Source organism: Platichthys flesus, chromosome 11 (genome assembly GCF_949316205.1).
Source record: "Platichthys flesus chromosome 11, fPlaFle2.1, whole genome shotgun sequence".
In the NCBI taxonomy this organism is placed as follows: domain Eukaryota; kingdom Metazoa; phylum Chordata; class Actinopteri; order Pleuronectiformes; family Pleuronectidae; genus Platichthys; species Platichthys flesus.
In genome coordinates, this window is record NC_084955.1 from 8,006,194 (window position 1) to 8,018,606 (window position 12,413).

Here is a 12,413-nt window from a genome sequence, read left to right on the forward strand (position 1 = left end):
ATGGAGTCATCTGACTGATATATCTGACTTAAAGAGTTTTAAAAAGTAACTGCTGTTAGTAATGGTAAAAAGCATTAGAATCAGAATCAGGGTTTATTGCTAAGAAGGTTAACACACAAGGAATTTGCTGTGGTGTGTTTGTGTAAGCATACATGCAAAATATTAAAATACCAACATATTGAACATTTTTTCTAGTGTTAATAATTATAAACACTAGAAAGGGATTGTGGCACTATGATAGATATTTATTATTTGAAGCAGTACTGTTATTGGCAACGGAAAGTTCACATTCACAGCTGGGAACATTGTAGATCTGGGTTTTTTTTGCACAAAAACTTCAATGCAATGATTTATGTTTACCAATCATCCACAGCATTAAAACTGTCCCAACAATATGTTAGTGTTGTGGCAGATAGCAACATACTCTCCTGCAACAATTAATTTATGATTCAACAATGGGAAATTACTCAACAATTATAGCCCTCTGACTCATTGGATGTAAAAAAGCCTGGTGTTTATTTTTGGAAGCAATTCATCCATTATAAGAAGACGTTCTGCTCTTGAGTTCAAACACGTTGGAACATTGCTGTCTTGCGGCATGCAGAAAGTGATTTTAACAAACAAGATAGTTTCATTAGTTAAAGGCTAAAATGTAATAAATATTATTAACAGGCGGGTGCAGAGAGGATCCAATCATGGGTCAAGTGAAACCTTTTCCTTTGCAGAGAAGTGTTTTCTCTCACTAGCTCAAAAATCTGCCCTTATAACATGAATCCAGCCGTGTGCACCTGGCTCTCACAGAGAATGGGAGCTGATTGGTTTTGTGCACGTTATGCCCCAAAACACAGCCATGACTCATTTAGTGACTAAATGCAACCCTCATGCACCATGCAGTTGGCACAGCAACTTTCTTCACAGTTGGACTAAAAAACTAAAGTGGATTTGGACACGTGCTGAATTCAGACACGCCATGAACTTTGGACCCTGAGCTTAGATCCTGAGAGCTGTGCGATGGAGCTTTGATCAAACTAAGATGCCACTTTCCACCGAGGTGAGGGGACAATACTGGCAGCTTGTTCGGCCTCACCTCTCCCTGGTCCCGTTTGTGGTATGAAGAAGCACTCGCCATGCACCAGTGAGGAAGGAATGCTTTTCTCTGCAGTGAATGTGTCATCACCTGGAGCTGTCTGATAGATTCAGTAGATACCATCCATCATGCCGCAGATGTGCTCTTATTCACTCGAGCTAGCTGGCCACAAAGGCAGCACGGAATGTGCACACACTGCACCAACAGCTTTCAAAGACCAACATGCTCGTCTCCACGTGATCTCACACCTGCACTTATTTAAACTCTGTGTTAATCCATCCACACAGGAGGATCTATATTTGTATTAAACTTCCCTCTAGTGCTGTCATTAGACCAACATACATGAAAGACTTTTGACACTGAGTCACATTGTCACTGGCTCTAACCGCAGTGTTTGTGCTTCAGTGCAGGAATGGGGAACATTATACTGTTTAAACAAATGGCAATTATAACCGTTCCTATTGTTTCTATAGAAGGGATTTTCTTATTGATATAAAGAACTTGCCATACTGTACCATTAATAACTATACTGTATCACAGTAACCTGATGCAATGACGGGAACAACCTCTCTTTGGCTGATGTCAGATGGTAGTGATGATGATGATGATGATGATCATAATGATGAGGAGGAGGCTATTATAAACACCTGCACCTTGAATCAAACTCTTCGTATGAAAGGGTCTTTATAAACTGAATTGCTTTGCTTTACCTGGTTTTATCCACCTTTGGATAGAGCCCTACGTGAATTGCAAAGACAATCCAGCCGTGCATGAACATGTCTGTTTGGCCTGTATTTGTTATGTCTATTGTTCCATCACAGGCCAGAAGGAACTAGGGGGTTTACCTGTTGCGTTTGTCCATGTTTGATATGTTACAACAACAACTTGTAACATATCACAAGCCTAGACTTTGATCTTGGAATCTTAATGTTATGCCTCAACAAAAGAGGATAGTTCTAAAATGTACAATTTTTCTAAACTTATTACAATAACAGATAATTTCTTGTAAAAACAAATAATTTACAATTGTGGTTAACATTATTAGGATTTTTAAATTTTTGCATGTTGATAGATTAATACGGAACTTTTAAAGTAAAAGATAAGCGATAGATTGGACTGAACTTTAAACTTTGCTTTAAAGTTCCACAGAATATTTCAGCCGTGTGAGAGAGAGAGAGAGGCGAGAAGAGGCCCTGATGGACTTTGTTAACTTTATCCCTGCCTCTCTGCTGAGTGGCGATGATGAGCTGAACTGAGATTTATCCTCCCTCTGTCTCTCTGCTGATAAGTTGAGTTGAGATCCCTATTGAGAGCCATGGGAGTGTCTGTCAGAGAGCTTGACTAGGGAGCCAGCCATGAGAAGCCTGCAGAACATGAGAAGCACTCTGAGTGCTCTGCGCAGCGGGCCGGCGAGCTGCGCTGAATAACATCATGTTTATTTAATGCAGCGGATGCCTAATTACTGACTGAATTTGTTGCTCTTCCTTTTTTTTCAATCTTTTTCCCCCCTCAGCGCTGCTAGGTAGGGCTGGTTCAGGAGTTCAGTGACTCCCAGAACAAACATATGTGGGCACACATGTGCACACCCGCACTCACACACACCGACACACACACACACACGTTCGCAGAGAGCTTGCTCATGTCTTGGTGTCTGCTTTAATGAACACCTCTTGTTTCTTATGGTGACCTAGTCATCAAACTTGAGGTGTAACCGAGTGTGTGTGTCTGTTTGTGTGCTCCTTTGTGTGTGTGTCAGAGAAGTGTTTTTCCTCTTGAGTCAGCAAACCTAGAACATAATTAAAAAACTAATTTTTTTTTGTTGTCAGCAGCTCTGTGGATTGGAGAGATAATTTGTTTTCTCAGAGGGATGAATGAATGGAAAGTAGTCTATTCTTTGTTTTATTTGGATGAAAGGGAAGCAGTGGTTCCTTGGGTCATACTCGGTTTAAAGGATGTAAGACTAATCACCATTAGTGTGTGTGTGTGTGTTTGTGTAGTATAGTATACTGTGTTACTGTATGTATATATAAGTGTCTGTGGTCCACTGTATCTGATGAAGTGTGTTGGTGTGTTTCAGGTTGGGTTACGTGGACCATGCTGAGGAGTTGGCCTCCAGATTCCTCCAGTGCTTCCCAAAGAACCGCCTGTCGGCCCAGGCAGCGTTGAACCAGGAATACTTCAGTAACCTTCCACCGCGGCTCTGGGAGCTGCAGGACAGTAAGTCCCTCCAGCACACTGAACACTGCCACTCTCACACCTGTCTGTGCTGACAAGCTGGAAAACCAGGTGGCGCTTTGTTTCTTCCTGATTGTCAGTTGGTTTTTGCAGGTATCAGGATGTGAGAAAGTCCAAATGGGAATAATCTGTCACCATATGATGCTACGTGAAGTTTTATGGTGATTTATTCAAAATATTGTTCAGAGGTCATGGAACATAATACAATGATTAAGGTGCACCTCATGTACGGGTTGACCGGGGGGGTAGAAGCGGGGTTGCAAGCGAAAGTCACTGCATGAGGCCGAGGCCGCTTCATGCTGATGTTTAACAAACAGCAGTTAGTTATCAGTGATCTGAGCCACTCATCAACACACTCATCCGATGTAGCAGCAGCAGTGGATGTGAAACATGAGCTCACACATCCTCATTCTATGAGTCATAACTTTGACAGATTTTTAGATTCAGGCACCACTTAACCTTCTGAAAACATCACTGTGTTGACAGCAAATAAACATTTATAAATCTACTTAGTAATCGTAGAAAATATGTGCTCCTTCTTTAGTGCTGCAGAGAAGAAGACAATCGTTATTTTGGAGTTTTCCTAATAATCAAAGCAACACAGTGATGGTGGTGTGTACACACAAGAACAAGTGTATGAGTGCCATATATATAATTGTTTGATGTTAAAGAATTAGAGCTTTGCACTTCACAACATTTAGTTATTTTTGTGTGTGAACAAGTAAGGCTGCCCGGAAGGTTGTTCAGACCATATACAAATATGTCAACTCTGATATGTTCACACTCAAAGCCAGAAGCATTCAGGTTGACGAGGCATCCTAACACAAACGGGATGGCCTCCTGGTTTAAGGTGTAGCAGCAACTTCTTTAGTTTAGATTGTTCATTCAAAGCTTTGAAAACCTGTGTCAAACTTCCCTGAACACAATATCTCAGGAACTCCAAGAGGCAGTTTTGCTTGGACTCAGTGATCCGCTGATTACATTTTGATTTGGTCAAAAACTGTGACCTCACAGAACATGTTTTTAGCCTCATAAACCAATACCTCAATAAAGTTATTAGAATGTGCGGGTCAAAGTAAACATTTCGTGAACCCAATATATGAGGAATGCCTGGAAAGAATTTCATTACATTTGGCACAAACATACGTTCAGACTCAAGGGTGACCCGATTAGAATTTGGTTGTCAAAGGTCATATTTTGTTCACTAATCTCTGTTTAGAAATTTATATTAAAAAGTTCAAGGTCACCCCGACCCCACATCACACATTTGCGAGCATAACTCAAGAATGTGTACGTTATGATGACGGAACACTCTACAATAACACATTATGATAAATTCCTTCATAGTCTTCACTGTATATATTAGAGGAGTCCGGACTGAAATGTGACTGTAAGGCGGAGACCTATAACCACGAGGCAGTAGTTCTATTCTCGCTCTGACTCTCCCACTCTCTCTCCTTTTCTTGCTTTGACTCCCCCTCTCTCCTTTTTTTTTGTTTTTTTCAGCTCCCTCAGCTCCACTGGATCTTATAGCGTCTCTCTCTCTCTCTCTCTCTCTCTCTCTCTCTCTCTCTCTCTCTCTCTCTCTCTCTCTCTCTCTCTCTCTCTCTCTCTCTCTCTCTCTCTGTCTCTGTGTGTTAAGGAGGCAGCGAGCAGTGACCTGGGGTTGGCTTGTTTTGGGCTTGAAAGCCTGTCTTATTATGTGGATGCCGGTGGGACAGTGAGCTCAGCCACTGCAACATGCTCAGTTTGATTTTCTATCTTCCTGAGTTGTTGTTTGCCCAGAGCTACAGCACAGTGAGGCATTCTTTAAATACGAGCCCCGACTCCCAAAAAAAAAAAGAAAAAGCACAGTACCTTAGAAACACCCATCATAGCTTTCAAACATCTTCACTTCAGAAGCACATTGGTATTAATAGTGGTTTCTCAGTGTACATTTTGGTTGTGCAGAGGCTTTAGCCACAACTTTCACACTGCGGCTGTATTTCAATTAATGCTACAGAATTGGGTTATTACATGACAGCATGTCAGAGATGACTGCATATCCATATCATTTGACAGGCAACACATACATAACCAATCCCTTAAGCTGTTATTCATTAGTGGAGTGAAACGCCCGCTCTGCAGACCTGAGTGTGCTGCCACTGACATGGTGGTAATTTTAATGGGAGAATTCCATTTTTAATTCCCCCCGATTAGGATTTTTCAGCATTATTAATCCCGTTATCAGCACCCAGCAGGTTGTCATGTCTGAAAGCGGTGGTCACTGAGAGCGAGGGGGAGAAAAGAGAGATGGCTCATTTTGATTCTTGTCATGCTCGCTCGCTCGCTCACTCTTTCCCTCCCAGCTCTCTTTATCGCTCTTTCTCTCTCTCTCTCTCTCTCTCTCTCTCTCTCTCTCTCTGACGCTCTCCTTTCTGCATGCACATGTGACACAGCAGCAGAATCACTGAGGGGAGAATGGGAGGGAATTAAAATAAGTTTCCTGAAATGAGGACAAGATTGGATAAACATAAAGTATCCTCCATTCCCTCTGTGTGAGTCTGTGTGTGTGTGGGTGTATTTGCCTCTTGCAAACGAGTGTCAAAATGATGCAAAGTGAGATATGAATGTGAGATAATGAACTGGCTAATTACTCCAGTTCTATTCGGCTACAACCACAGCATAGTAATCAGGTTCCTGCAGCAGAAAAGACTCAGGCCAAAGGGAAAAACGCTCGGTAACAGCACACTGCTCTTTAGTTAACTCACCCTGTAGTTGAATATAAAATATTATATTATATATACTTTCGAGTTAATGTTCCTTTTATCCGTATAGAAATGACCAGAGTGTTGTCTGTGGCCCACTGTGCACTCTATTGTCATGTGTATCGTGGGTTTATCCAGACAATACCCAGACAGATTACAGGGAACAATGACAGAATTACTGAGACAATAGAGCTCCTGAGGTTGCTGGAGCTGTGCGGGTTGGATTGTGACATTTCTAATTTGATTTCAGTGAGAGTGTGTGTGGGTGTCTGGCAGTGGAAAAAGTGAGAGTGAGGGCATCGGAAAAGAAGAAAAAAAAACTCCTGCTTCTCTGGACTCGCAGTGAGATTTATGTGTATTATGGAAGTGGAACAAAGTGTTTAGACAGAGCAGTTCTCCTCCAGTTCTCTTGGCAAAACCCACCGTCTTAACTTCCAAACTAGAGAAGAGGCCGGGTCTCCTTTCAGAACAGATTCAGTGTGTGAATCCATTTGCCCCAACTGGCATTTGCTAAGTAAACAGCTTTATATCCTAATTCTTTCACTGGTTCTGCTATTGTTGACTCTAAACTATCATTTCATATCTGCCTATTGTTTAACTTTAAAGGAAAACTGACGTTTTCCAATGAGTTGGCTTGCCGTATTAGCCTGACGTTGTCATACTCACATTTTAGTCAGAATGTGAGTCTGATACCGCTCCATTTGGCTGTGATTATGGGGCGTGTTTCAACCGAACCAGGAAATAAAATTCCTCTTCGCTCAATTGGATAGACCTACAACCAATCAGAGCAACGTAGTATGTGACGTATGTAAAGCGATGCATAGTTGTTGTCAACAGAACTCAGCTGCACGCACGCTGGGAGATGTAGAAGAAGATCAGTAAAAACGATTTTTGCCGGGGTTGTAAAAATAATTTAAAGATAAATGGAGAGCTTACCAGCACGATCAGCATTTTTGAGAGAAACAGTTAATGTAACAGCCCCCCCCCCCCCCCCCCGAACATGACGCAGAGTTTCTCTGCTGATGTCAAAACATCTTTTCGATCTACAAATGCCTTGATCGCGTTTCTCTGTTCCTCTTTCAAAATGAATGCGCTGTCGATGTCTCCTAAATCAGACTCAACGGCAGCATCTACACATCTCAGCGCTCGTAAAGCTGGCATAAAGCTCGGCAGGCATGTTTGTGGAAAAACAACGTCAACCCAAGTGCACTTTGATGACGTAGTTGATAACGTTACCGTTGATCATCTGTCCATCATCGTATAAAGCCCGCCCTGACAATCTGATTGGATGATTTCCAACCGGGCATAATTTCTCCCCAACGGAGCGACTCTAGACCGAACTTCCCGACCTCAAATGTTTTGGGGGCGGGGCTAAGTTTGTCTGGCATCCAGGCTATTGCCGAATAGCTCTGAATATGAAAACATCCATTAGGGGTGTGCATCTCCCCTTTATAGGACAATTGAATAGATACTTTTTAATATGGAACCACCTGATGCACAGGTTTATAAGTTAAGTTATATTATTAGAAAGAATCAAGAATGGGCTGACCCATTGTCAATAAGGTCAGTACGTATACCACATAACCACAAATGCCCTGATAAGACAATAAAGGTGAGGCTACTGCATGTCAGTCTGTCATTCTGCCCTCTGAACTTTTCTCAACTATTGAGACTGTTTTCGACCCAAATTTATTCTGTTGAGCTGTTGTATGGACTTCTCATATTAGACATCTTTTTTTGTGTTTGGATTTGTATTCTGTTTGATTGTTTCCACTCTGTTTATTCCGTTTCCTGTTTTATTTTGAAAATGTGCTCATTGTGTGTCCTGTTTCCTGATCATCTGCACCTGTTCCTGATGTGTATCGCACATTGATCAATTACCCTGCCACCTTGTGTGTATGACCTCTGTGCTTCCCTTTGTTTTTGTCAGTTTGTCGGTTTACACATGCTTTGCCCCCGTGGTCAGGTTCTGGATCCTTTATTGATTTACATGTTGTTTCTTTGCTAATTGCTGTTTGACTGTGAGACTATTTTATCTTGTTTATCTTCACATTAAATTAACGATCAACAACCAATCTTCCATGCCTGCTGCATACTAGAAGATTTCAAAAATGTGTTAGAGCACAGACACAATGACAGATTCCACCGAAGATTTCATTCTTTTTAGGAATATTCCACACAGAAATGTTGCGTAATGCATTTCGTCCCCCGGCAACTTAAAGTTCTTCTTACATTTGGCATCATGGAGGCAGAAGAAACACAAACATTGTCTCAACTTATATCAGGTCCAGCCATTCAGCATCACCTGCCTCTACGAGTTGCTGCTCTGATTCTTCAAAATAAGGTTGTTTTAGCAATATCTTAATATTCCACAATCAAAAAACAAGTGAGCACTGTTAAAATGCTACATGTAGCAATTTCAAATGACTACTTATGACAAAAATATTGCAACTCTGCAGACTTTTGAATAATGATCTCTACATTTAACAGCTCCCTTGAAAATGTCACAGTGCACTCTCCTGATCCGCCTGCGTCTTCTCCCCCCGCAGTGTCTTCTATCTTCACTGTACCAAATGTCAAGCTGCAGACAGAGAGCGGGGACAGCATACAGGTGTGTGCACGGAGGAACAGTCATGGAAAAGCTTCCTCTGGCAGCAAACACTGACCTGAGGCAGTATCCTGCACATGACTGCCTGACAGGTATGTGTTCATTACCATGCGAGAAGCACACACAAACACTATGCAGCTGGAGCAGCACACTGAAAAGAAAATGAAACAAGCAGCAAACCTGAGGTGAAAATGTAATGAACTGAAATGTCTACTGGTTCAGCACAACGCAGTTACTGCATGCCCTTGAAATCAATATAAGTTAAGTCTTGTTTTACTCTGCAGCAGCATAGCAGCACAAGCAAGGGGTCGTCTTCACCCCTGTTGGTCCATGTGTGTGTGGATAATTCATACTAACCATGTTGGGAGTTTATCTCCAGATTTCTAACCTGCTGAGCTGCTTGGGGAAAGCTCAAGGTCAACAAAAAAAAAAAAAATATATATATATATATATATATATAGACAATCTCAATCTTATATTGTTAGTGGCTGTGGTGAGTTAGAGCAGTTCATTCACTAAACTGAAGGTCTGCGGTTCGATCCCAAGCTACTGAACCTAAAGAAATCCCCCTGAGGGCTCCGCCAGCAGTGTAGCAGTGATGAATGGTGAGAAAATGTTGCACATACTGGAGATGCATTGTGCGTGTATGAATGGATGTATGGCACAACTGTACTTTAAAACAACACATAAAGACATGAAAAGCTCCAGACCTTTTATCATTTATATTAATCAGAAGATTATTCCTCAGAATGACGTCATAAGAATATTGATTATCACCCTGAAGTCAAAATTGCGTCATGCATTGTTTAAGCAAATCCATATTTGCAGGTGTCTGTGTGTCTGATGGGGACTTTATCAACCAATAAGATTAGAGACATGATCTACAACTTGTTCAAATTTGAGTAATTTCACTGTGAAGTTAATGCCAACATGATTGAAGGCTTTTAGAGATTAAACCAATCATTTGACATCTGCTATAATTGTGATCTTGGAAGGTTTAAAAAAAATACTTTTCATTTGTTCTGTTTTGTGTTTTGTTGGTGGAATGCAGATTCTATTGGAAAATAAGACATTCCCATATTAATATAAAATATCACAGCATATGCTAGGAGTAACCAATTTGTGCATTGCTTTTCATGTTTTATCTGAAAGGACAAATTTGTATTAAAAAGCTTAAATACTACAAAACAGAGAAAACAGAACTTACAATACATATTAAATGTTTGGAGACATTCATGTTGTATTATATACCAGGAATGTGCATATTTGACCATTAGCTCTGTGAAGTAGTCATGTCGAGCACTGTGTTGAGCACTTATCTGGGTCCCACCAACCACCACAGTGTTTCTTTAAACACTGGCGCCATGAGATCTGTGCTTTCTTTGCTGAGGCAGAGAATGCAATAATAAATGGAGGAATGGCTTTAAGTGGGTGAGGAGGGTGTCCCATTCACTGGAGGCAGGGGTCTCATTCACTGCTCGCATAAAGCCGCACCATTTGCATGTAATAAGAGGTGCAGAGGCCATGCATGGTGACAATGGCTGATCTAATGATGGACTCTGGATTGTGAGGGCCACTGTGGGGCCACAACACGGCACTGAGGACCAGATTATATCTATAATTACTGACAGGTGCAGAGCCAATGCAGAGACATCAGCTCATCACACATGGATCTGCAGCTTTCTAAACTATGTCCTGATGTTTCATCTACAAACTCTGCATGCATCGTACACAAGGAGGAGGTGGAGGCTGAATACTCTGTGTTTACTATTCTAGTGAATATGTTGAAGTGGGTGGCTCTCTGTGTGTGTGTGTGTGTGAAGGGTGGAAGTCACCCCACTGGGAGAGACGTGTCCTCTCAGCTGCTGCATTTAAATTGAAATCAGTCTCTTTGTCCCGGCCCGTCCCAGAGCCTGACAGACTGTGAGAGCTTCACCGATATCAGCCTAATCCCTCTGCACACATTCACCTTAATACACCGACAAATTGCACAGAGACACACACCAACACTATGAGCGATGTTGACAATAACAATGCGACCAATGAGGAATGGATGTGAGAGCAGGGCGACGGTGTGAAAGAGGTGAATCTAAAGAGAAGGATCAGCTGAATTTATGGAGCTTTATAGAGAGTTTTAGTTAAGACCATGACTTTACTGTCCACTGCCTGCTGAGTGTCAGCCAGAGACGAGCTCATGAAAATAGTGGAGCATTAAGCAGCATAGAATTCTAGATATTCAGTCGGAAAGACCTTAATTATTGCTGAACACAAGTGTGTGTTCCATCACTTTCACCACATGGACAAACACCTCTCCCTAAATGAATGAAAAGGATGTGTCAATAAGAAGCTGTTTGCTAAGTTCATCACATCAACTTAAAAGGTGACAATGGGTCAGATTTGTGTTCAAAGCTTGGTGCAAACCCCCAAATTGAAACACAAAAAACACGTTCATGTAGGTTTAACCAATAAAGACCTTGATCAACTGGACTTAAATGCAAACACATTTTTGCTTCAGTAGCCAGAAACGGAAATTGGAGGAAAACCAACTAAATCCACTTGCACATGCTGAGCCTTCATAAAAAATCTTTTTCCCTATTTTGTTGTTAAAAATAATATTCAGGAGGCAACTAAATGTTCAAATCTATTTGCCGTGGTAAGAATTCAGATGTGATGCTCTGCTCTTTTTATTTATTTTACCAACACAACTCAGATTTGTGTCATTCATAAAACAGACAAACTACTCCCTCAGAAATATTAGGGACATATGCTAAAAGAGATATCTCTGCCATTTTTCCTAATGTCAATACCGCAAGCGCAATGCATGATGGTATATATTGTTCTGCTAGTGACCATCAGTTGTACACTACTTTTCCTAATGAATTGTGGGAAATAATGAGTCAACTATAAATAAAAATGTCACTAAACATTCAGCACTACATAATGGCAAATTATTTATATAGTGGACTATTTAGTGATTGGTGAGTGATTTCAGTCGCAGACCAAGTTAGTATAGGTAGTAATATCACTGCTAAGGAAAATAATATAGAAATAGAATTGCATTAACCAAAATATTGTTGCTTCAGTTACCTATCACGCAAGAAGTGGTCCGGTCTGCAGAGCTTTAGTTTGACGTGTGTATGTATATATTTTTAACAAGCCATTAGATAACAAGTATTTTCCTCTGCTCTCCTGTAGCTTATATTAGATACTATAAGTACTACAAAAATAAATCAGATTCACAATATTCAACTTAATATGTGTAAGCCTGTTCTTAAAATAGTGTTTTTCTGGAGTAGTAGAATTAGAGTTAAAGGAGGTGAAGAGAAAGGAAACAGACTACAGGGGGGGTAGAGGGCAAGGGAATAAAGGAGGAAGGGAAGCAGAGGCTTGCAGGAGCAGTGTAGGGTTTCTTTTTGTTGAGGCAACGTTGTATTATTTATAGGAGGTGGTGGAGGCAGGCTGCTTCAGACAGAGTAGTGCAAAGAAGGCGAGCAGCCCCTTTCTCTTTTGTGGGTCTATTCCCAGTGGGCAGACTTTGTGCTGGCTGGATGGCTGCCTTTGAGGAAACCCGGGCAGCTATTGAGCTGAGAGTGAAGGCTGGGCCTGACTCGCCCGCTCGGAGACACAGCAACACTGCAGCACGACAATGTGTGTCACTGCCGCGGCCAGAGAGGAAAAGAAAAGGATGCAGGGAGAGTGACAGAGGATGAGGGAATAGTGGGAGGGTCTGATTTTG

The 12,413-nt window shown here is 41.4% G+C and overlaps 1 protein-coding gene across 2 annotated transcripts in view; it reads left to right on the top strand.

Annotated features, from left to right (window-relative positions):
- Positions 1 to 12,413, top strand: part of cdk14 (cyclin dependent kinase 14) — a 143,245-nt gene that overhangs the window by 98,308 nt on the left and 32,524 nt on the right. For both annotated transcript variants that reach the window (XM_062399828.1, XM_062399829.1), the window contains 2 exons: positions 3,165 to 3,304; positions 8,619 to 8,769. In XM_062399828.1, the coding sequence (XP_062255812.1) occupies positions 3,165 to 3,304; positions 8,619 to 8,734 (256 nt within the window). In that variant the 3' untranslated portion in view covers positions 8,735 to 8,769. The remainder of the gene's footprint in view (positions 1 to 3,164; positions 3,305 to 8,618; positions 8,770 to 12,413) is intronic.